Here is a 25,798-nt window from a genome sequence, read left to right on the forward strand (position 1 = left end):
AGAAGGACAACCAAATAATGGGCTGAGTTGCATATGGAAGATTCTCTTGGTGGGAGTAGTCACAAGTCTTTTCCATGCTGTATTTCAGTGATTTGTGGTTTCCCTGGTAATCCTTAGAGAAAACAAGCAAGATTACAGGGCTAGCCAGCTCTGCTGTGTTTGATAGTTTTGGTATTCTGTCTTGAATAAGATGCCTGCTTTGCCTGTCAGCTTGCCACTAGGAGGGAGATCAGGCCGTATTAGGAAGGCATGCATTTCTGGTTTGATTTTTGCTACTTTTCCTTAATTTCCTTAATTTTTAGCGTGGTATATTTATGTAAATGTTGAGTTACTGAAGCAGGGGGAAATGGTCTTGCTGCCTGTCTTTTTTAACCTGATTCTGCTGAGGACCTTGTTAAGTCATGCTCCAAGGGAGGGTAGGCATGGACATACCCAGTAATTCCTCTAGTTCATTTGTTGAAAGTATTCCCTGATGTTTTATAGCATGACCTAAGTTCTTAAATCAGTGGCTGCTGAGTAAAATTATTCAGCTGTGCAAAACCTGAAATGAGAACCTATTTCCCATTTTTCTTCCACCTCTATTTCTGGTTTAGCTCTTTCTTTGTGATATTTCATAGCTGTCAGGTTTTCTTTTGTGGATGCTTTTGAGTGTCTGATAGTCTGATCAATCCATATCCATGCCCAAAAGAGGAAAAGAAGTCACCGGAGAGATTTGTTCCTACATCAGATCATAAAAAAGTAAAGTAAGTGTAGTTTTTATGGAGTAATTGCATCTCTGGTTATGTAACTCATCCTCCCCTCTCCCTCCCCCCTTTAAGGTAGCTTGGTATTCAGGGAACTCAAAGGAAGCATATATGGAAACACAGAGAGATCACAGATAGGCAATATGCTGACTCTTTTGGAGGCTGAGCTGGCCCTTCTGCATGCTCTAATTGATTTCTAGTCTTATTTAGCCTTAGCTGTAAGGGCATGCAGCCAAAAGTCCATGCAGACTCAGGATGGAAATTTACTCCAATAGACTTAGACTGAGGTTTAAAATAAACCCGCAGGAGATAAATGCAGAGCTGCATGTAGAAGCTGCTGTGCACTGTCTTGCATGCATTTTAACAGTAGTGTATTAAACTGCAATGAAGACATTTACAAGAATCATAGAATGAGTAGGATTTAAAAAGAGAGCAACTAGTTGATTTGCAGGTTGGGCTTTGCTGAATAGTTGATGTTTCTCCAGGTTCGTATCCCTGTTAGGAAGAGATATATCGCTACCCTTTCTTGCAGGAGTGTTCAAACAGGTCCTCGCACAAGGACCATTTATTGTGTTCCCTCTTAAAATGGGGTATTTGCAGTTGGATGATTTGGTTTCTTCATTGAAAGAAATGAAGAAGCAGAACAAGTTCAATCCGCAGAGCCTTGAGCCCAGTTTTGAATTGCCAGAGCCTGCGTGAATGGTTTGCACCACTCTAGTAATGTGCTGAAGGGCCAGCACTAGAGATGAATTTAGTCACTATGCTCCATTCAGTCCTGGGCAGATCTGCTGTGCTGTCGACAAAGGAGCAATTAATGCCAATTATGAGGAGTTTTGTGATGTTGGTATCTCTGTAGTCCTTGCCTGAGGCCGGCCAGGCTCGTTTCAGGAAGGGCAGTAGTCATTAGATAATGATTATCAGTTACTGCTCTTAGGGCTTGCAACATGCTGGGAATTTCCTTAGTTGTAGTTATGAGCAGTCTCTGGTTTTTCAGTAGATTGTGTTAATAGAAATAGCAGCTTTGTCTGCTCGTGGTGGGGCTTTGCAAGAGCAGAGTAAGCAGCAGTAGCTAGATCCTCAATGTGGTAGATGTGTGCAGTGGAAATGGGGAGCTCCATGGTTTTGCTCTAGACCAGTGAGTTGTCCAGTACATCTGCTTAGTCACTCTTAGGTCGTTCCAGTAGCATCTCTAGCCACTGCTCTCATCTTCCTGTGTTGAGTGGCCATTAGGAAAGCAGCTTGTGTTGCTCGTCCTGAGGCAACCATACAGTTTGAACCATTGTTGTGCATTGTCTTGCCTGGTTTGCTGTCGTGGATATATCATGATTCAGAAATTTCCACTGCGTCTGGAAAGTAAGAAAATAGTGGATCTCCAGAGGCTCTGCTTTTTGTTTTGATGGTGAGGTATGAAGGACAGCCCCATGATCCCAACTTTACCCGTTAATTTCCATCTTCCAACAGAGTTATTGCCAGTTATTTTATGAAGGGCATAAAATAAAAAAGAATCAGCAAGGATTCGTAAACTCTCTTTTTCTCTACTATACTCTCTTCAGAGGGGGAAAACTGTGACAGGAAATGTCTGTCGTCTTTTTCTTAATGAAGGGGAAAGGCTTAGTGCATCACCTAAGAACCAAGGCTTTCCAGTGATCAGAGGTAGACAATGCAAACCAACTGTCTTGGAACAAGACCTGGGAAGGTTCTTAAATCTGAATTACATTGGGAAGCTTGACTTCTGCCCTTATACTACCATCATAGCTGACCCAGCTGGCAGTTCCTACCTACGTCAGACTGTGTTATGTTGAGAAGCAGCCAGCATTAGAGAACAGTTTGTAAGCTTTGACAAGTAGGTATAGGAACAAAGTTATGTCTTGGGACAGTTCTCAAACTTGGTCATGAAGAGTCAGAGAATAGGAAAGGAGATATTTTGCTCAACTTTTGTAGTACTAATAGAAAGTATTGGTATCTTTCCAAACACTGAAGTTGAGTCTTCAACTGCTTTTATGCCCCTGGAGTTATCTGCTCTACTTCTAGGCTTATGGTTCCTTTACTTTGGTGGCAGCCACATCTCTGTTTTGAAATAGGTGTGGTTGTAAACGGTGAGTAAAAACAGGCACTTGTGGTCAGTGGATGTCACCATTCCTGGGTACAAATAAGGTCAGCTACAAAATTTTTTGAATTTTCAGATTTTTCAGTGTATCATGGCTGCTCAGTAGTTTGAGTAGGAAGGCTGCAAATTCTCACTTTGTCTTTGAAAGCAGGTCCAAAGCCTTAGTATCTTTGACGTACTGTGTCAGCTTTCAAGAGAAGAGAAGGAGGATGGGTGTCTTAAAGCACTTGATGAGCTTGTGTGAAACACATGCTGGTTGTAGCTTTAAGAAAAAGTGGAATAATGGGAGGTTTTATTCTTAAGGCCAAAACTGAGTGACTCTGAACCTTGTATGTTGTCTGAATCTAGATGGCTAAGCCAGGGTGAAGGGCATATCTTACCTCATGCTGACACTGGTGTTTAAATAATGCACTCTGAAAGAAGGCGTAATCCACGTGAAATACTACAATCCGTTTTCTTGCTTTCCAACTCCCAAGTTAAACCCTTTAGCGCTTCTTGGCAGAACCCTTGTGTAGCTGCCATCCTGTGAGTAACAGCTCTGTGTGTAGCACCTACCTCTGAAACATCATTGGTGGGCTGCTGTCATATGATAAAGAAAACACTTGAGTCCCCTTGAGTAACCTGACTGGCTTATTTACCTCATATAGCCCCAATACTGATGCCTTGAGATAATTTCAATGAGAAGTGCACTCTGGAGACTTGTTCCTTAATTTTAGGTTTATTGCTTATCTGTGTGCTTTCAGCGTGAATAGGCAAGTAAAGTGAGTTTGTTCAGAGTGCAGTCCCACATTTGTTTCTCCAAGGCCAGGTTGGACCCAGGGGCTTGGAGCAACCTGCTCTAGTGGAAGGTGTCCCTGCCTATGGCAGGGGGGTTGGAACAACACGAGCTTCAAGGTCCTTTCCAGCTCAAACCACTCTGGGATTCTGTGAACTGCAGAGTTAAAGAAACCTCTGTATTGTTCATCTCCTCTCAGTTGCACTGGCACAGCAGATCACACAGACTCCATCGGAAAACTAACTCAAATTATGACCTGGGATTAAACCAAACAAAAAAGTATAAAAGTGAAAAACCATCTGCAAACCACATCAGAACCGCAACCACACTGTTACTGAGCTGCCAGGAGATGAAAACTGGATGAGCATGCTCATCACTTTGCCCAAATGCTGACCAGTAAATTTAGTCACCCTAGAAGAAGGAGTGCCCAGAATAGCTTCTTAACCTTTTTATCCCATTACTTGATGCTCAGAGAAATTTTCCTTAGATTCCAGGTAGGAGGAGTTCAGGAGAACTTCTAACATTCTACTAGATGCTGACATAGTCTTCAGATTACGCCTTGGGGTTTTATAGGGTTTTTTTGTTGTTGTTTTTTCCTTTTGCCCTCAATCTAGTGTTTGCATGTATGACCTCCCTGGGGTCTAGCATTGTGTTAGCGGTAAATAGGGGTGTAGTTAGACTGTGCCTGACTAATGTTGATTGGAATTTTATACATACAAGTTACAAATGTAGCATGTGAGATCTATGAATAAAAGTAATGAAAGCCGGTAGAACCTACTCAGGATTAATTTGGGGTTTGTTGAGGCAGGAGGGGGTCATAAAGAAGGAATATTTGCACTCTGCCTGCAAGGAACAATCCAGAAGAGTGAATCTTTGAATTCAGTATCTGTTGCTTTATATTGGGCACAGTTAAGCTCAAATGGATGGTGCTTGAAACAGATTACTTGTGGGGATTGAAGGAGAGAAGAGTTTTGGAAGTGGAATTAAAGACCTCTGTGCAACCTTTCCTGTGTCAGTAGGATAATGTTTTCAGTTTCGCTCAGTCTTCAGACATGTAATGTGTGATGTTCAAGAGTAGTTTACTTGCAGCCTGTTTCATCTCCAATTTCTGATACAAAGAAAAAAATGAAGTTCCTAGAATGTTTTGGTTCTTACGTCTTAGACTTTCTCATGCTTCTTATTATGGCATAGTCTGTATTAGTATTTTCTTACACACAGTGTTTCCAACCAAAGTGAAGTGGTGCCTGAATTATTGGTTCTTGAGAGGCACAGAGCAGTTCAGTGCCAAGGGAGTGGTTATTTTGCTGTCGCTTCTTTTGGAGCAGTGTTTATCAGCTGAGGATTTATCTGCCAAGTGACAAAAAGCAGCTTCTAACATTTGAGACAGTTGCAGACACTGGAGCCACATTGCTGAAGTAAAAATCCTACTGAAATACATTGATCCTGTATTTCAGGATCTGGCCCTGTTTTAAAAAGTACATGGTTGTAACCTGGGTAAGCACAATCCAAGAGTGCAGCACAGGCTGGCTCTGCCCAAGTTGGGGAGTAGCTCTGTGGAAAGGGACTTGGGGGTCCTGGTGGACAACTCAGTAGGAGTGAACAGCATGCTGCTGTGGCAAAGAAAGCCAACAGCATGCTGGGTTACATCAAGAAGGGCATCACCAGCAGAGATAAAGAAGCCATTATCCCACCCTACTGTGCACTTGTTAGGCCACACTTGGAATATTGTTTTGGTCCCCACTGTACAAAAAAGATGCGGACAGGCTGGAGAGAGTCCAGAGAAGGGCCACAAAGACCCTCCAGGGACTGGGAAGCCTGCCACATGAGGAAAGGCTGAGAGAACTGGGTTTGTTCAGTCCAGAGAAAAGAAAGCTCAGGGGGGACCTTATCACCATGTTCCAGTGTTTAAAGGATGGCTGCAAAGAAGATAGAGACTCCCTTTTTACAAGGAGTCACATGGAAACACCAGGGTAATGAGTGCAAGATACTCCTGCAGGTGTTCTGGTTGGGTACTAGAGGAAAACTTTTCACAATGAGAACAATCAACCATTGGAGTAATCTTCTCAGGGAAGTGGTGGACTGCCCAGTATTGGACAGTCTTAAGATTTGGCTGGACAGCATGTTGGGGCATATAGTCTAGGTCAAGCTTTGCCAGGTGGTCCTTGAGGTCCCTTCCGACCTGCTGCTCTATGATTCTATAGTAACCTTAGCAGCAAGCATATGAGAACATGGATGCATATAAACATGTGACCTGCTGAGTAAAGCTCTTTCCTTGGGATCTATTCAATCCCAAAGTCTGTAAGGAGAAGCGAGTTACTTAATGACATCTTGTGTTTGCTTTCTGTTATTTATATGATGCAGTCTCCTCTGGACTTTTCTCTTCTCTGTAGAGGTGTTTCAGAGGTGCTTCTGACACCGAGGTTACCTTGATTTGTTCCCAGCCCAGTAGTTTTGAAATAGCAGTGTGGGAACAAGTTGTGAGGAATACATGGTGAGGTTTCCTGTAAGGGAAAGATAAACCTTGATCCTCCTGCTTGATCCTCAAGCAGTTGCCCTCATTTGGCAAGCTCTTGGAGCTAACCCTGTTTCCTACTGCAGTACATCTGGGTCACTGGAAAAATATGTGTTTAGGAGGAATGCATGAGGTAGGCAAACCAGCTTACATCATCCTCAGAGCTTGTCAGGCCGCGACTGCTTCCTAGCTTGTCCTGAATCTTGTTCAGGGGAATCCAGGTAACTCAGATGCTATTTTCATCCAGTTCATGCTCACAGAGAAGAATGAGGGCTCTTGAAAATTGTATTCCGAGTGTTTATCAGATTTGCACCAGGTGACATCAGGAGGAGGTAGGTCAGAACACTCGAATCATCTTTAATTCATGAAAGTGGGCATTTAGAGCACTTCTGAAGTGTCAGTTACTTGTGGTAGGACTGGAATATGCAGCTACTTGTATAGCGCACACCATAAGCCCTGCCTTTAGAGTTGTGTGTTAAAGTTCTGGGTACATCAAATGGTACACCAAAACTTGTGTTTGTTGACTGGGGGAGAGGTATTTGTGTGCCTTCATGTTCTAGATGATAATGTGCGATACACGTTTACACTGGAGCAATACCATGCAAAACCCACGTTCTTTGTTCAAGTACTGTGGGTAGCATCAAAACTCACAAGCATTGGTGGGTGAGTGCAAAACCTCCATCTCTGCCATTCTGGTGCCTTGAGGTTTTTTGTGCTTGTGTTATGTCATGCCATTGAACTAGTCCCATTTCCAACAGAACATAAAAATAAAAATGGAGGAGAGAGAAGCAAAGCAAAGGTGGTATGAACTAAATAGAGTTCTGTAATTCTCAAAACTCACTGTTGTGAAGTAATGTAGAGATGTTTTAATGATCAGATGTACTACTGTTTTACATGTCTCCCTTTGCTTGTACTGTGAAAGGAAAATGAAACCACTATAATTCCACTTCTACTCATTTTTCTCTCTAATCTTTAATGTAAATCTTTTTCATACATGGAACATGAACCTTTGCATGAAAGAAATTGACCTCAGTAACAAAGTACTCTGTGCAGTGACTTGTTACCAGTAAGTTTCCCATCCTCTAAGAGGCAAACATTCAACATATGCATCAGGTTGTATCTACAGTGGATCAAACAGAATTCATATTCCTGAGACTGTCTTCTCTCTTTGTGAATAGGTTGCCTTAGCAGGCATAAGTTAACTTTGATTTTTCAGGACATTGGTTTTCTGTATTTTATAATTAATACCTTGAAAGCTCTGACCTAAGAAGAGGTGGTGGTGGATTTTTATTGGCTAAAAGAGTCAGGGGAAAAAAGAACTTCTCTTGTTGCAGGAGGGTAAGTGCAAGAGAACTACATACTTGTATTTTAGCATACATTTGCACATCTGCAGAGTTCCAGAGCCATCCAGTATTCCATCTGCACTGCTGGTAGTTGTCCTTCCTTAGCCATTTCCAAAAGTTTGCTCTTCAGCCTTGTCCCCAGATTCCTTCATGTGTTACCCAGTTCCTGGGATGGCACTGGGAGAGGCAGCAGCATAGGCAGGGTTTTGGAGGCTGCTGTTCCTTGTCTATGTTGCTGGAGTACCATAAAACAGATGTAACTTAGTGGGTCGTTGTCATTTGTTTAGTACTGGTGCTGTTACCACAGTCATTTAAGCAATGATGTTAAGAAAGAGCATGTTTCTGTAGGGAAGAGTGATGTAGGCAGGGACTTGCAAGGGGATTTGGCCTATTAGGAAGTATTGGTAAGAGCTATTAAAATGTCCCGAAAATACAAATAATGGTGAACAGAGATCTTGAATTCTGAGTCTTCAACAACACACGAAACCATCAGTTCTTTGCATATTGTCTATTCAAGGCGTGTATTTTTCTGTGTGTTACCATGTCTTTACTCGCTGGACACTGCTGCTCTTTGCTGAGGCAGCACAGACATAGGTAAGGAAAACAAGAGCACTATGAGAGTAACACACCACACTCCATGCTTGAAGTGGCATGTTAAAGTCACAGTAATATTGTTAAATTGCTATAGCTAAATGAGGTTTGGTACTAAGATACTAGGCAGTGGATCTGCTAACAAGGGACTTCAGTTGAAGACCTAGGAGTTCTGTACTGTTTCCGTCCATGTAAAGTCTCTATGTATTGTCTTCCTCTACAGAAAGATCTAGCTGTTCATACAGCAAGTGCAGGAGAGGTTACTTCTGGTTAATTCACTTAGCTTTCAAAAATAATATTTCAGGTTGATGCAGTTAATTATACCCACACCCCCCCGCCACCCCTCAGCATAAATGTATTCACAGTCCTGATGAGATTTGCACAGAAGACTGCATTAAAATACCAGAAGTATTTTTAAGACCTGTTTTACTGCTGAAAATTCCCAGTTCCACAGTTAGGCAATGTGATTATGGTACTTTGTCATTTAATTCCTCTTTGTTCTTTCTTTCCTTTGCTGATGTATTCTGTAACAAAGTACCTTTTAATAAAGCTACTTTTGTTGTTTCTCTGCCTTACGTTCACATGGTCTAACCTGATCATTGGTATCAAAATTGATACTCAAGCCTTTGGCTTTTTCTTTTTTGCCATGGCTAAGTTCATGTGTTTAAGTTGGAGATAACTGGGACGTCAAAATATGCATGAACAGAATAGGTAAAAGTGTTGGCACTGACTTATGCTCTACAAATGGTTAATATGTATTTTTAATCCCTAATAGTTAGGAATTCACTAAGATCTAAGTAACAGTTCTAAAAGATGCAGGGTTTTTAAACTTCATGCGTTTGCGTAGTTGTTGAGGGGTGAGTTTGGTATCTTTAAATTTGCAACTTGTTGGATTTTGCTGGGTAAGGGACTGACGAGTTAAAGGACTGCTTTAAATAATGATGCAGATGTCACCTTGAAATATCTCCAAATGAAAATATTGACTGGGCAGAATAATTATACCCTTGTCCCCATTTATAATCAGAAAATGCCTCGTGTTGGAGACCATATTAATTAATGTGACCTTAAACATATGTTTGATTTAAGTATTAGTGCACAAGTGCAAAGCCTGAAGGAAAAACAGTTTGGTGGCAGTTCACGCTCCCACTGAAGACATGTACTTAAAATGTCCATAGCTTTCTCATCCCTGTTGGTTTCTCTGAGTGCTTTAATTGTACTTCATGCTTCAAATCTATTGCTGATTCTTTTTTTTTTCCTTCTCTGTTTTCTTTCAGAAAGATGAGGTGTACCTCAACCTGGTGCTGGACTATGTTCCTGAAACAGTATACAGAGTTGCCAGACATTATAGTCGGGCCAAACAGACACTCCCTATGATTTATGTCAAGGTAGGTAACTGATAGATGTCATCAGTTGAAGAAGAATATTACAAGAATAAACTCTGTGGGTATCTCTTTTCTGACATGGTTTCCTGAAGTTTTTAGGAGCATATACATTGTGAGGCAAGGGTAAAAAAAGATATTAGAATGATTGTTATGGCAAAGGAAGGATGGAAGCTTAAAGCACGCTCTAAATCTTGGATTGGGTGAGGGAGGCTGAGTATGAGGAGAGTTCTGGGGTTTTGAAGTAGGTTAGAGACTGACACCAGCCAGATGAGCAGCTTCAGTTTCCTGAGGCAATGAAGATACAGTAGTACAAAGGTCAGGAACTGAAAGAGGACGTCAAGAAGAATAATGTTCTCTTATCTGTTGTATTCCCCTTTTCCTGGCATATGAGTAAGAGTTCATGCGCTTCTGTTGTGGGCATGAAAGTCATAGTTTTGTCCTCACTTGGAGCTTGTATGTGCATTGTAGCCTCAAAACCTCATTTAAGTTGTCTGCATCTTTTGTTGTCTTTTACAAAGTAGTTAATGAATAAAACTTCCTTTTTCTCAGTAAAAATGGGACCTATTTAGGTCTTGTAGTTCCATTTCATATAGCGTGGTGACCACAATCCACATGCTAGCGAATGATCACATTTTCACATGGCATTAACTTGTTAACATGGCACCAAGGTAACATTAAATGGAAATAAGCAACAAATATTCCTGATTCATATTGGTTCCTCCAGACTGCTCTTTAAAAGTCTAATGATTAACATGATGGTGGGGTTAAGAAAAAAACATGAATGTGATTGAAAGAAGATGAAAGTTATAGAGGTGAAAGCTACAAATAGTCATTATTCCAGTAACGAAGTGTTGTGCCACACCTGTGTACACATAAATTGTGAATGGCTTGTCCCTGCAGTAGCCTCCACTGGAGCCTGCTTTTAAGAAAGCACAGAATATCATCCAGTTCCTACTGCAGGGTCACACTGTTCGATCTGTTGGTGAACAGCGTGTCTTCAGGTTATATGTACCCCAAAATCTGTTAGCTTAGCTTCTGATAAATTGCTCATACAACGTCTGTCAGCACTCTTGTCCTAATTGCTCTTCATTATGAGAATGTGGGAAAAACTGTCCTTACTTATTCTTTGAGAGAAAATTCTGCTTCGGCTCTTTAATCTTCCTGGATGCTTGGTCTTCCCATTCCAAGTAACCTGGAAGGCTGTTCCTATTTGTCTGGCAAAGCAAAAGCCTTTCTCATAATTCTGTATTTAAAAAGATCGTGTTACCTTGATGTCATTAAAGCTTTTGAAATTTCTGAGCCATCTTGGCTACGCAAAGAGCAGATCATACCTATTTGTTCACGTTTGATTGGTACCTAGGCAGGCAGGGAGGTGCTTTCCCCAGGTAACAAAGAAACTGTTAAAGAAATGCAGGGAAGCTTTTCTAGTAATCTTCTTGTTAATTTTTATTTGTAACTTCTAACATACTGGAAGAAATTCTTGGAGATGTTGGTTTTGCTGTGGGGAGGTGGAAAACATACCTTCTAAATCCCGCATGTGTCAACTTCACTCCTCAAGTTAGAGCAATCTTTTGCATTATTTTGCAATACACTTGCACATACATAGGTAACGTCAGAAAACATGTTTATTTGCTTTTCTTTATGCAAAATTGTGGGTTTTAGAAGCAAATATGAAAACTAAACACCTAGAGCCAAAATTCAGATGATTCTCCTCCCGCTCCTCCTTTCCCCACCAAACAGCAAAAAACAAGGGAGAGAAAAAGTGTAAAGACAAAGATAGTGGTGGAAGTGTGGCAAACATGACCTGATAGCAATATCTAGCAATTGCACCCGGTTTTACAGACTGTTAAAGGTGAACTGTGGAGAATGTGCTTAGAAAAGGGAAGTGTGGAGGTGCATCTCCAGCACAGTGTCCTGCGTGTAGCTTGATTTTTAAATGGAACCTTGTGGGGGACACAACAAAGATAACAAATAACCAGGCAGCCTGTTGTCAACCTTGAAAGAGAGCTTCCCATGCCTTTATGATGGTATATGCTTATATGGCCCTAATTGTATCCAGCAGCTCTGTGTTCTCCATAGCCAAATGCATGTAGGTCAAGCAGCTGGACATCCTCCCCTTGTCCTGTGGTCTTGCCACGTGATGCTATCTTGGCTTTGTAACATCTCCACTTGCAGTATTCATCCTTGCTAAGGGATTAGTCAGCCTTAGAAAGGGGGAAGAGAAAACTTTCCCTCAGCATACTTGTTTGCTGTGCCTTCCATGAGATTATTCTGTACAGTTGGTTTTATCTGCCTTCTCTTTTTGCCCAGAGATTTGAAATTAAAATGAGTCTGTCTCTTCACCAATAGAAACAGGGAGATTCACTCGAGCCAGGCTGAGACACTACCATACTCCTTGGGCAACATTTAGTATATTGTTAATAACTTCATCAACAAAAGGGTTTTCTTTGGTGTTTGGGGTGGTGGTTGTTTGGGGTTTTTTTAGTTGTATGTTTGGGTTTAATGGGGTTTTTTAGTTCCTCTTTAATAAGCTGAAATCCTTCATTTCTGTGAAGAAGCTGATTTATAAAGCAAACTGAAACACTTAAAAAGCAAACTGAAACACTTGTATGTTTTCTATGACAACCATTATTTATAACTGTGGAAAGCTGCACAATTACTCTTTTTTGAATTGTGCTCATTTTGGAAAAAGGGCAAAGGAACAAATTTGAACCGCTTGCGTGGGTATGTGGCAAAGGATGGGTGAGCAAGGTATGCAAATACCTGATCATCTTCATAGCACTAACATGCTTTCAGTAGGGTCGTCTTTTAGTGTGGGTTTTGGTTTTGTTGGGTTTGGTTTTTGTTTCTCATAAGAGTTTATGTTAAAATAACTGTTTCACCTGGTTTTGGCTGGGAAAGCATGCCTTACACGATGCTGCTTTGTTCCAGTTATACATGTATCAGCTGTTCCGGAGTTTAGCCTATATCCACTCCTTTGGGATCTGCCACCGGGATATAAAACCACAGAACCTCTTGCTGGACCCTGATACAGCTGTTCTAAAGCTCTGCGACTTCGGAAGGTAAGCACATCTGTGGCCTGAAACCTGGTAAAAAGAGCTTCCTTCAAAGTGAACCTGGGTACAACTTTGCAAAGCAATCCTCTGTGTTCCCCAGGACGTCTTCATCTGTAGTTTTGGAAGAGAAACTATTGATACTCTTGTTTTCCTCTCAAAATCAGTTCATATGAGAGAAGGGAGAGAAAAGGATATCAAGAAGGGGGGAATTTAAGTTCAAGCCTTTTATTTATGAAGGTATTAGAAAAATAAATACATTGTCACATAGGTGAAATTCAGCACCATGGAAAAATATAACCAAATATTAGGGTGAAATGTGTTTGGGGAAAAGAGGACAGGCACATTGGCATAGTAACCTAAAAAGGCTAAGGTTACACTTTATTAGTCTACTTGTATGTACACCAGTTGACTTAATATTTCAAATACCATAAAAGGCTCAAGATCAGAAGCAACAGTTCTAATTGAAGCTCTTGGTGGACTGTATCCTAGTTTCCAATGTCACATTTATTTCCAGTTTCTGTTCAAGTCAATCACTTTAGAGTCCAACCCCCGTCTTAGAATTGATAGAGAAATTTGGGGAGTCCACATTGAGACAGGAGACAGATTTCTCTCTGGGAAGGGTCTGTCTTCAGATTGTGATATAACTTTGCAGACTAAAATAGTTAGGGCATACATATGAGAGGTCACAGAAGCTGCTGTTGCTATGCTAGTTTGCCCATACTGACTGGGAATGTCAGATGGTGGTTATTCAAGCAGGGCATTGTCATGCCTCGTGGCTTGGGAATCTCCTCCCCAGCTCTACCTCACCAGTGTTGGAATGAAATAGGAATCGTACTGAAACTCAAAAGTAACAATGCATAAAAAGGTGGTACCTCCTCTGTGTTAACACAGAAACAGTGGAAATTTGTTAATTGTAGTTTCTATATAGAAAGTGGAAAACTGAGACTTTCTAACACAGGCTAAATGGGTGGTGGGAGTCTTTCTTCCCTGAAGGCTGAGAGGAGTGTCTGGAAGGTTGGACGTATGATCTGGCTGGCTTGCCACTCTGCTGGGTTTGGTGCTACTTAGTTGAATGTCATATTTCTGAAAGGGCAGTTTTGTCTTCCAGCTCTTTCTGTCTAACACATGGTGTTGATTAAGAAAGAAGTATAATGTGTTCATAGACTCATGTTCTGAATGTAGTGTGCTCTTGTGTTCCTTTATTTACTCCAAAGTTAGTGATTGGGCCAATATTGTAAGTTAGATCCTTTGCGGCTGATCTCTTGCAGTATAAATGAAGCCTTCATGTTAATTGTGGCACATTAACATGTGACTGCAATGGCAAAGTTGTTTTCCTTTGTCTCCTCATAACACACTCTCTTAAACAGCAGAGTTAGAATATTGTGATGGAATGTTCAAAACAAAACAAACCCCACTCTTAGTTCTGGTGAGTATCCAGAGTTTTTGAACCTTAAAAGGGAACTGTGTTTAACTGAACTGTATTCTGTCCTCCTTTTCTTTGTAAACAAACCTTTGTACCTCGCAAAAGACAACTGCCAGCCAAAAATCTGACCCTATTTATCACCTGATCTGTAGGCACAATTTCCTTGGCTAAGTCCAGTGTAAGGTAGCTGCTTGGTGGATTGGATTGATTTCATGGTAAATCATTTGGGTTTGTAGCTTTCATCAGCTTGGAAGAACATGGTGCTTCAGTATTTAGGAATTGGAGTGGGTGAAGAGTGCCAAAGCAGCTTAATGTGGGTCTGCACTGCAATACTGTACAACTATTAAATACTTAAAGATTATTATTTTGTTTTCTTTACAGTGCAAAACAGCTGGTTCGTGGAGAACCTAATGTCTCATACATCTGCTCTCGGTACTACAGGGCACCAGAGTTGATCTTTGGAGCCACCGATTATACCTCCAGTATAGGTATGTATGTGCGTGTGTTAAAATCTATACCAACTACATGAGTTTGTATTCTGTAGTTAAGGGTTAAGGTTTCCAGAGATCTTGGATATAATCCTCAGAGGCAGAATTTTATTGTAAATGGTCAGTTACCACTTCTTAATGAAGTACATTTTGTAGACAGCTGCTGTGATTTCTATGCCTTTTTAGATTTCCATGTCAGTTACATTAGGAAAGGGGCTTTTTTAATGTATTTAAGAGAAATCTGATTTCAAACAAGAAAGAAAAAATCCAGGTAATTCTGCCATGTAGTTTAGAAGTGGAGAGATCTCATAACCCTATGAGATCTCAAGCCAGAAAAGCACTTCAATGACTTAAAATAACTGTAAAGAATTACTATAGAAATACCAGCTAATGCCTCTTGATATGCTGTTATTTAGACACATATAATTCTGTGATGTTACTTACTTGGGTTTTAGCAAAGAGTTGTTAGTGGCAGAGGGGGTGGGGGGAAATGTGGCCTTATGATTGGCTTTAAACGATCTTGACAGCTTAAATGTATTGTGTGCAGCAGTCTTTCTGATTCGACTTACTCCGTGAACTTCTACTGTCCTTTAGTTGTTAATGTTGAACACAAAGAAGACTACTTTCTAATACCTGGCACATAGCTGTGTCATGGAAGTAACTAGGGAAGCTGGAGGTTTTGGCAGAGGACAGGGAGCAGCCAGGTTTTCTTACAGTGGAGTCCTAAAACTGAATTGCAAAATGAATCATAAAACTTAGCAGCAGTGTGTTGGGTGGCTGTGAGTAACTTCTCAGGTGTTTAGTCAAGATATTCCCCAGGCTCCTTCTGAGTGCTAGGGCTAAAGAGACAAGGTTTGGCTCTCAAGTTCCCCAGTATTGTGCTAAGCTTTTGCCTTGCTTATGGACCTGAGTCACTTAGGCAAGGTTTAATATGTTCAAAAGGATTTGAAGATCATGATTAAATCTTGGCAGAATATTGTTTATAACCAGTTAAAGTATGCTTAGAGTTTGTCTATTCTAACTAGTGTTAGAGGCTGGCTGGCTCATACCAACTCCAGTTCTTCGAAAACAAGAAGTGTTCCTGAAGACTTACCTTCTCTTGCTAGTGGCTTTTTTCCATTAGTTATTCTTCAGTATGTATTGTAGTAACACTTGTGTGTCTCCCTGGTAGGAAAAAGGAGGCAGAACCTTAAGAAGTCTGGGAAAAGTAATGGCACAATGAAGATAAAAGGGCAGAACTTATTTAATGGTTGGCTGCTGCCAAAAGTGACAGCCCCAGCCCTACTCTTTCTTCCCTCTGGATACCCTAGCTCTTCCAGTTTACTGTTTAATACACCAATTCAACTTCAGCTGACAAGAGATGTTTGGTTAGGTTAATGTTCTGCTACAGGAGTGAGTTGAATCAGCATTACTGTGTCATCCGATAAGCAGCAGAGCCCAGGTAAAAGCAAAGTGAGAGGAAGGCGGCTGATCCTGGTTGACATCGTTTTGCCAGCTGAAAGCGAATAGATTGGCTCAGCTGCATTATCAGAATGCACTGAGACAACTTGTTCCTGAGGATAACTGCATAAAAGAGTGCTTTAGGTGAGCACAAGCAACTGCTCTGTAGATAAGCCTGTAAATTGCTCTCACTCCAAAGGCATAATGACTTTAATCCTGCACTTTTTTGCAAAGCTTTTTTAAAGTTGCTCTTTCAGCTGTTGTTTTTTTGTTGTTTCAGTTTTGCTCTTTCAGTTGTTTGTTTTTTTTCTTATCTGCTGGTCTCTGAAACAGCTGTAATAAAAATAGGATTCTGAAGTGAGGAGTCCATTTTCCATTTGCCAAGAACATCATGACTTTCAGTCCATGCTCAGACTTCATTGTGTTCCCTCCCAAAAAAAAACCCTGATTCCCCCACTCAAGCCTAGAATTTGCACAGAATAGCTTGAAAATGAGATTCAGCAAGTACTCCTTCCTTCGTATCCTTTTCTCCTTCCTCTTCCTTCTCAACAGAATCTTTGCATTTGGGAGCTGAGAAGTAAGAAAATGTTATTACAAGCTTTGCAGTTTTCCAGTCTTCTGCAATATGCTGGAGATTCTAGGGGTTTAGTTTTGTGATGCTGCTCTTTCCAGTGGTGGTAAATATCAGGATATTCCTTCATTCTTGTTAAGTAGGCAGCAATAGCACTTAGTGAGAACTCTTCCCTGTTTCACATAGGATTGCTCATGCAAACTCAACCAGCATTATTTCTACACCAACCAACAAGCACTGATAGGTTTTTTACAAGAGAGGGAGAGAAAGGAGCATTTAGTTATCAGTACTTTATCCATAGCTCAAAGTATAGGGAACTGCGAAACTCTTTAGTCTCCTTTCTTGAAAATATGGACATGCTTGTGTTTTCTAGTTCTTGTTTTCTTCTGAATTGTTAATACAACAGCCCTTTCCTGCTATTGAGTCTCTTTCTCTATATAAGAATCCACTTGTGTGTGGTAATAAAAACTGAGCTTACATGTAAGGTAGGGATCTTCACTCCTTTGTTTAAATATACTGTCTTAAAACTACATGAAAAATAAGTGAAGAATACGATGCCAAAAAGTGTTCTACATAGAACTTTGTGTACATTATCTGCAAGGCATCCACTGTTTTCATAATGTTTTTGTTGTCTGCTAACATTACTGTGGGGCTTATGATTAATAACACACTGCAATATAGTAATTATTGGAAGTGTTTCTGAGCAAGAAGTGCTTTTTAAGCCTAGGCAGTGACACTGTGGTGGCCCAAGACTGACGGTACAGCCAGCTTGCATCATGACCCTTTCAGTAGTTAGTCATCTTGTTTAGCACTGTAATCAGGACTTGCATTAGGCTGTCTGGCTTCATCTAGGTTGTCTTTTAGCACCTGAATTTGTCCTTGCAACATAACTTGCTCTTCAATTAGCAGAAACTAAAGTTGGTTCCAGGATGTGTTTTTTCATCCTGGATGTCACAAGAGAACTGTCAACTGGCATTTAACTTTCAGGATCTTGATGATTTCATGAAAGTGCATGACTTAAATTTAACCCAAAAGGTCCATTTAAAAATAACTCAGAGCCAGGGTAGTGTTTATTGCACTTTCTGTCAAGTACTGCAGTGGTGCAGCATTTAAATGTACACCATAGTAAAAGCAGCATCAAAACACATTTACTGCAGTTGATGCCTCTGTGTGTGCCATCCGGCAGACCTGGGACTATCGTTAAAATAGTGATCTGGGAAATGACCTATTCAAGTTCTTAAATAATCCCCGTTGCCAAATAGCTACAAACCCAGGCCCATAGCAGCTCTGTTGTCTACCTGCCTTCCGACTTCAGGGATTTAAGAAGAGATTCAGAGCAGCCCTGCAGAGAAGGATTTGGGGGTGTTGGTTGACGAGAAACTGAACATGAACCACTTCAGCGTGTGCTTGGCCCAGAAACCACCCATGTGCTGGGCTGCACCCCCAGAGCGTGAGCAGCAGGTCAAGGGAGGTGATCCTGCTCTGCTCTTGTGAGACCCCACCTGCAGCACTGTGTGCACTTCTGGTGTCCTCCACATAAGAAGGACATGGAGCTGTTGGAGCAAGTCTGGAGGAGGCCACGAGGATGATCAGGGGCTGGAGCACCTCCTGTATGAAGACAGGCTGAGAAAGTTGGGGCTGTTCAGCCTGGAGAAGAGAAGCTGCGTGGAGACCTCAGAGCAGCTTCCAGTGTGTGAAGGGGGCTGCAGGAATGCTGGAGAGGGACTCTTCATCAGGGACTGTGGCGATAAGACAAGGAGTGATGGGTTCAAACTGAAACAGGGGAAGTTCAGGTTAGATATAAGGAAGAAGTTCTTCCCTGTGAAGGTGCTGAGGCGCTGGCACAGGGTGCCCAGAGAAGCTGTGGCTGCCCCATCCCTGGCAGTGTTCAAGGCCAGGCTGGACACAGGGGCTTGGAGCAACCTGCTCTAGTGGAAGGTGTCCCTGCCTATGGCAGGGGGTTGGGACTGGATGAGCTTTAAGGCCCCTTCCAACCCAAACCACTCCGATTCTATGATATTTTCAGTGGTTAGGCATAAGCATTCATGTCAGTTGGGTGCCTTCGTAGCTTGTGCAGTTTGGGCCTTCATTCACGTTTCACTATGAATTCTGCAAGTGTCTGTGTGTCCCTCAGGCTTGCTGGGCATGGCACGCAGTTTTGTTCCAGCAGCTCATTTGCAGGAGGGGTTTTTTTTTGCAAACCAAGCCCTTCGGCTATCCCTTGACAGCATTTTGGCTGGAGCTTCTTCCTTGTAGGTCTGTGTGTGTGTTATGCCATCCCAGAGTACGCTGCTAGCATGCTGCTGGCTGCACTGGTCATATGGGTGCTGCTGCCTGCTGAAAAACTATGGGATAGCTGCCCACATTCCCCTGCAATGTTCTGGGACAAACATAGGCGCTGGAGCAGGGGTGGGTGCAGATGTTTCTGTTGCTATGTGATCTTTTTGTATAAAAAGAAGCTGCACAGTTTAAGCTTTACATCCATAACGTGCATTTTTTTCCTGGGTTAGTGATGGGGCAAGGGAGGGCTCACTAGAACGTGGCACTGCTTCTGGCTAACAAAAGTCTGCTGGTCTCTGTGTGTTTCTCTGTCCCTGTGCTGGCGGGAGTTGAGAGAGTTCCAGAGAGAACATTTATAGCCACTGGCAGGGAAAGATTGATCTGCGTGGATGTATTGCTGGCTTTTCTTGGGGTGTCCAAAAATAGGTATCATGAAGTTATTCATTCACTTTCGTAGCGAGCACTGAGATGTAGGGAGGGATTATTTCATCTCAGCAGTCTGGAGCAGAAGCTCCTCTGGAGGCGTGTGTACTTGGGCTGTCTCAGAGTTTCTTGGGGAAGAACCATCACAAGGCGTGTTCAAAACCTGTCGCCAAACAGTGAAAAGGGTTTGTCTCTGTCTTGGATGGCAACTTCCAGTGCTAAAAATAAGCATGTGTGTTAATTTACTGAACTATTCTGTCACTTGTCCTTGTAGTTTCATCTCTTCATTGCAGAATAGAGACACATGTGTATAGCTTTTGTTCCAAACACTGGAACAAGCATGGCTTTCCAAGCATTTTCAGGTTTCAGCCTAATTCTGTCTCCATAATCTGTGGTTGCTCAATATGCAGAACTTGCACCGATGTAGTATGCATGCCCATAATCCAGAGCTCTGTTCTTGTTCTGACACCCCAAAGTGTTCCAAACAAGCAGCAGTAAGGAGCACTTTGGGCTTTGGCATTTGGCAACCTCCTGGGGCTGCTTTTCGAACTCCTGGTTTCTTCCCTGCTAGTTTGTGTCTGCAGTTTCCAGAGTTACCTCCAAAATGGAGGAATTCTATCAAGACCAAGGAATAGTGAGACAGAGATAAATAGGTGAGGGGAAAAAAACATAGGTAAATGTGCCCAATAAAGTGTCAGATAAAGGAAAGGTTATAATTTGTACTAAAGAAAGAGATGAGAGCAGGCTCAACTTTCTTCCCTCCCTTCTTTCCTTCCTTTTTCTTTCCATGCTTCTGTCCTTCTCCAGATAACAAGTTAGAGGAGCTGGAATGTAATACAATGAATGGCGCTCATGCCATGATGAAGAGGGCCAGCTTCTCAGCTTGGAAAGGCAGAGTCTGAGATCACAAAAATGAAACTGGCAGATAGGGTATTCTGTCCCAGACGACTGGAAATGGCCATTGCCACTTGTAGAATTAAAGCTAAGGAGTGTATTTTGCAGGTTGTCCTGCTGGATGCCTCTTCCTGAACTAAAGAGAAATTGCCTTTTTTTTTTACCTTCTGTAATGCTGGAATGGCATTCGAAAACCAGGGCATTGTACAGATTATATTATTAGACAAGTTAATGTCCACCTCACAACTGTGACAATCAAGAAAGTAATAGAAACTTAAGTTTTATAGTGTAACAGGCCACATGAATTTGTGTGCTTAAATTAGTGCAGACAGGCCACATCATAATGGTATTTCTCTAAGTGTTCTTCAGTCTACAAAAGAGATGCCATTAGCTGCTACTACAGTGTGTGACAGCTATCTGCAGTAAGCTTATTTGAAGGTTGCTTTTGGCTGGCAGTTGCATTTACTGTCCATATTGTTTAGACTATATCTCACCGAAGGTATGGATGAAGTAGCCTTGCCTACTTTCTTCTACTTAAAATTAATAGTTTTCAGCATTTTGTCCTAAAATTTCACATTGTTCCAACTAGTTTGGCATAAGAATGATTTGTTGATTTGTTTTCAATCAACAAATCAATGTTTAAGGTTCTCTCTTACCTTGTTTAAAACTAGTTTAAAGCACGTGAATGATAGTCATATTGTGCCTTAATTAAATTGCGCATATTAAAAAGAAATAGTTCAGAACCATGGGAGTAGGTAGTTGCACCACAAGCTTGCTCTGAAAGATTATTAACCTGTAATAGTTTTAGCTGTGACTGTGCTAAGGCAGAAAAGGATCTGGGAAGGAGCTATCAAAAACTGATATGAACTACCTTATCACTTAAGTAATGTGTCTTTAAATACAGAACGTAGTACATTGTTTATGTCAAGCTTGAGAAAAATGTTACCATTCTGTAGCCAAATTTTAGTCCTTTTAAAGCCAATGGCATAAATTCCATCAAGTTTCAGCAGAGCTGAAATTTCCCAGTTTCTTCCTTATTTTACATAGCTCACCAGAGCTGTAGAAACACCTATGCAAATGGTGTTTTGTTGCTATCCCTGCTTGGAGCTGCTGCAGTTAGCCTCTGCTCTCTGGCGTTTGTTGAGGATGCTTCAGGGGTTTGTTCACTTCCTTGCCCAGGGAACATTGTCCAAGTCCTAATTTGGAAGTTGGTGAAATTACACTCCTGGGAAAAAAGTTGGGAGTTGTGGAATGCCTGTAGCTTATTTCAGTGTGTGTTTAAAGTATTAGCAAGGAAAATTAAGTAGACTTTTAATAAGGAGTTAGGTTACCCAGTTTGGAAAGTGTCACTGCACAAGGTAAAACTACATAGGTTTCCAGTGGATGAGTTGTAAATTTGATGGATTAAACCCATCGCAAATGCAGCAAGTATTCCTCAGACATCCCTGCCTCTTCCCTCATGACCAGCATTCTTTCTTTTACTCCACTGTCCTACTGTGATGCCCTCAGCTGTCTCATGTACCTTTTGCTGTTTCTGCTTGGCCTTCCTGCTTGAGCGAGGACATGCACATCCTTCAGCTTGTTGGCCGCTGCAGTTTGGCAGGGTGGGGGCAAGCCTGGCACATCGCACAGGGATGAGCCCTCCTCTCCTCAGCAGCAGCACTGATGCACGCTCTCCCTGCTGTTTTTACAAAACTTCAGTAACGGATTTGAGTCTTCGGCCTTTCAGATTTGGCTGAAATTGACTGGGGGAGTGCAAAGACATTTAGGGAGCCTGGGAACGGATAAGCCAGCAGAAAGCCAACTTCATGGAGCAGCCAGACCAGAAGGTCATTTAAAACAGTTTTAAAAAGCCACAGTCTAATTTAAAAAAACTCATGCTAGCATAGTTTCAACATTTGTAGAGGGAGTGAGTTGTGAATGCTGACTTACACTAACCCAGGGCTGACACTGAGAGTATGTGCTGACAAATACTTTCCTTCCCATATATTGTTTCTTTTTCAGTGCAAAATAAGGATTGAAGTTGTAAATAATCATTATAGCTTTGGGGTACCATTTGATTTGTATACTCAGTGTAAAGGACTTCGCTCTTTCCAATCCCTTTAAGGTGCCTTTAAATGGACTTCTGAGTTACAGTACTCTGACTGCTTAGTACATTTAATCTGTTTCTTCAATACTTCTGAAGAAATCTGTGCTGCCTGTTGAACTGTTGTGTAATTTCCTATAAACCCAGTGTGCATGGGATGACATAAAAAGTGATTCTTTGCTTCATGTTTGTGTTGCTCCAACAGCAGGAGCTGTCAGGGAGAAACGTTTAGCAGTCGGATGCAATTAAATGTTCTTTTGTTGTCTGAAAGAGATCACATCAGTGACCATATCAGCTTTTATTAAATATGTCTAAAAGATCAAAAAGCGTAATCTGGTCTGTTTGGTTTTTTGATATTCAAGACTCAAACTTTGCATTATTTCTGACTGCTGTTTGTATTGTAGGTCGTTTTAGGATAAACCCTTATGCGATGTTTGTACTAAGGCATTAGTAGCCTTAAGAAAGTAAGCTGCAGTTATGAGCAGTGCTTTTTGTCCACTCTATGTTCCAATTGAACCATATCTTTCTTGAGAAAAGGGGAAGGTATTTTTGCATAGTCCCTCTCTCTTTCACTTAGAAATGGGGGAAGGAAAAGTCTGTATTAACAGATTATTTTGTTATCAGTCTTGATATCCTGAAAGTTTGGTGGTGTAGTATTAATATTACAATAATCATAATTATTGTTGTTGTTATTATTTGCTTCAGTCTCTAGTGGTTATGACAAAGTGATAATAGACTGTTTAGAGAACTGTCAGAGACATTTTCCTTACACAGGCCTTTAACCGTAACTGACAGTGTTATGTATATCCTGCTTCCCAGTGGCATAGTTTAAATACAGTAGGGGAATAAGGATCTCTGTCATAGTGTGAGTTATCTCAGGCTGGAACAGGCCTCAGGACGTAAATTCTCTGGGTTTTGAGTGGTGATGCTACTGTTGTCTTGTGGGGGAAGGTTAGCTCATAAAAGTAGGCAAGGATTCCAAATGGAATCAGAGAAAGATGGGTGGAGGGGGACTGGTTTTGTTCTTTTCTCTTTAGGGGCATTACAGTATCTTTACAAATCTTCCATTAAACTGATGGCTTGTTTGAGGTTGGATTTTAGTGTAAGGCTTCAGATGTATATTGAACAAATGATGACTCTTTAGAAAGCATAATAGTCAACCTGGTTTTGGAGAAGCAGTTATCTCTGCATCTAGGGGCAATACTTTTGCAGTATTGAGCAGCTTAAAAATCAGTATTTAGTGTGCAGTTCCAGCACATTCTCACAAACATCTGCTATGCAGCGTTTACTGCATTTGCTTCATTAGATTTTTCATTCAAATGAACTGTGTTTCAAAAATAAGATGCTGTATTCTGTAGTGCATTTAGATACATTCTAAAGTTGCTGTTGTAATATGTAATGGTCTTATTTTTATATAAGATATATCTGTAATTGTTAATGCAAATTTTCTTCATGTAGAGGACTAGCTGCTAATGACTATTTGTGGCTTTTGATGTACGTATGAACATTAGTTGATGGCTTCTTTTGTGGATGCTGTTGACCTGATCTAGACTTGCACTTCTGCTGTCCAGCCAACCCTGCAAATGGAATTAGCATAAAGATTAGGTCTTAGTGTGGCTGAGTTACAGAGACTGTCTCCCAGATCATGTACTGCAGGATACAAGTGATACTTGCGGCACTAGTTCATCTGCTGGTTGTAGACATGCTTTCAGTGTATGGATAAAAAATTGAGTCTATTCAGCAGTCAGAAACAGTAAAAACATCAGCCATTGTCTGAGCAGTGATCTAAAAACAACACAGGGTTTGGGAAGATTCCTAATTTTCAGATGGCAAATGTTCTCAGGTCTTTTCCCTACATGTGTAAGTTTTAATGTCAATACATTGTGGCACTTAACATTCTTTCCCAGTTCTCTTTGTCTCATGATTTGATTTCTAAGGCTGCTTACCGTTGCTTTATGCTAGGTATCTGTATTGTAGATTAGCATTTAGGAGAGGAATGTTTTTTTATTTTTTGCTGTGTTAAATACTCTATTAAACATGGCAAAGAATGAAGTAAGTAGCTTAAAATTGCTGGGGTTTGTATAAATTGCCTAATATGTACCTTTTACTGATACCTTTCCCTTCCCTCTGCTTTCCCTTTTTTAGATGTGTGGTCAGCAGGCTGTGTATTGGCTGAACTGTTACTAGGACAACCAATCTTTCCAGGTGACAGTGGTGTGGATCAGTTGGTGGAAATAATCAAGGTATGGAATTTTAAGTGTTGTTTTGACTGCATTTATTCCTTGGGAATCAGCATGAAAGCATGCATTGTTATAAACTTGTCAACATACTTATTCTGTCACCATTGTACAGGGTGCTGTACGTAAACCATGTTTGAGAACACTTCTCATGCTTTTTTTGAGAACTTGACAATCTTTGTTTGCACTTCTTGCAGTCATGATAATGATGTATCGTCTTTTAACTATATAGGGGTTTTTTATTCTCTTAAAGGATTGCACTTCCAGTGTGCTTGGAAATAGTGCTTGCATACTGAGCCAATACTTATTAATGTGTGATTTTAATTCTTTAAGAATCTGGCTCTTTTTCCTTTGTTGCATGCAGTTGGTACTTGGCTTTGAAAACAGTGTTATTAAATCTCCTTGTGCCAGGTATATAGCCTTCTTCTCTTCTCTTCCTTCCTTCCTTCCAGCTCTTGGAGGTGAAAGGTGAGACAGGGCACTCCTTTTTGCAGATGGAGAATCAGGAAATTTAGGGCAAAGGGATCTTCCACCTGAAGAGTCTTGTTTTTCAAGTGAAAAAGACCTAATGTTTCAGAATACGTAACGTTTGTATATCACTTATGTCTGAACACATCTTGATTGTTTCATTTGGTGAGCTGTGAATATTCTGTGATTCTCAAATTAGAGGCAGGGAAGACTAATTCATAGCTTAAAAGATTGGTTCCTGACTTTGCAGCACCCTGGTCTCTGCCACCTCCTTCATCTTCTACAATGAAGGAGAAAAGATTTCTAGAGAACACAGTATGGTTTTCCTCTGAATCCATACTATGCACTTAGTAAGATGGGAGTATTGGGGTAAGATGTGTGCACGTGCTGTTTGGCTTTATCGATTTCATCACCACAAGGGGACTGTATTAAGAGAATTTCCTTCTTGGTTTTGCCACTTAAATGCTATCTTGATGCATGTGTCTCTGTGGCATGCATGGAAAACCCTCTCAAAACCAAAATGTGAGTGGAAGAGTAGAACTTCCTACTTCTGTCTGTGTTACTAGAAGAGCTGCTGGTGTCTTTGTAGCTGTCCTCACAGTGTGTGACACCAACCAAATGGTCATTCCTCCTGCACAGAGGGTATGGGCTGGTGAGGTTTCTGTGGCCTGCTCTGTGTTCTCAGTGGGGTGTGCTCTGACCTTTCTAGTCTCTTGCCGTGTATCCTCTACCCTTTGACACCTAGCTTTTTTAACAGAAACAGGGTTTCTGTCTGTCCCGCTGGAAATCCTCCAGTCAACACCTTTCCTCCAGAGGTTCCATGTCTTGCATCTACTTCTGTGAATTTCTTGATTTCTTATTACTGCCTTTCTGTCCAGCGTATGCTCAGCATATCCAAGTTGGGTCAGTTTACATAGGAAATATTAGTGGAAAACTAGAGCTGCTCTCAGAAGTAGGGTTGATGATGGCATAAGTGCCA

The 25,798-nt window shown here is 41.2% G+C and overlaps 1 protein-coding gene across 2 annotated transcripts in view; it reads left to right on the plus strand.

Moving 5' to 3' along the window:
- The window catches only part of GSK3B (glycogen synthase kinase 3 beta), a 152,169-nt gene that overhangs the window by 85,094 nt on the left and 41,277 nt on the right, over positions 1-25,798 (plus strand). For both annotated transcript variants that reach the window (XM_030471669.1, XM_030471670.1), the window contains exons 4-7: positions 9,346-9,456; positions 12,385-12,515; positions 14,314-14,420; positions 24,260-24,357. In XM_030471669.1, the coding sequence (XP_030327529.1) occupies positions 9,346-9,456; positions 12,385-12,515; positions 14,314-14,420; positions 24,260-24,357 (447 nt within the window). The remainder of the gene's footprint in view (positions 1-9,345; positions 9,457-12,384; positions 12,516-14,313; positions 14,421-24,259; positions 24,358-25,798) is intronic.

Source organism: Strigops habroptila, chromosome 2, assembly GCF_004027225.2.
Source record: "Strigops habroptila isolate Jane chromosome 2, bStrHab1.2.pri, whole genome shotgun sequence".
NCBI lineage: Eukaryota > Metazoa > Chordata > Aves > Psittaciformes > Psittacidae > Strigops > Strigops habroptila.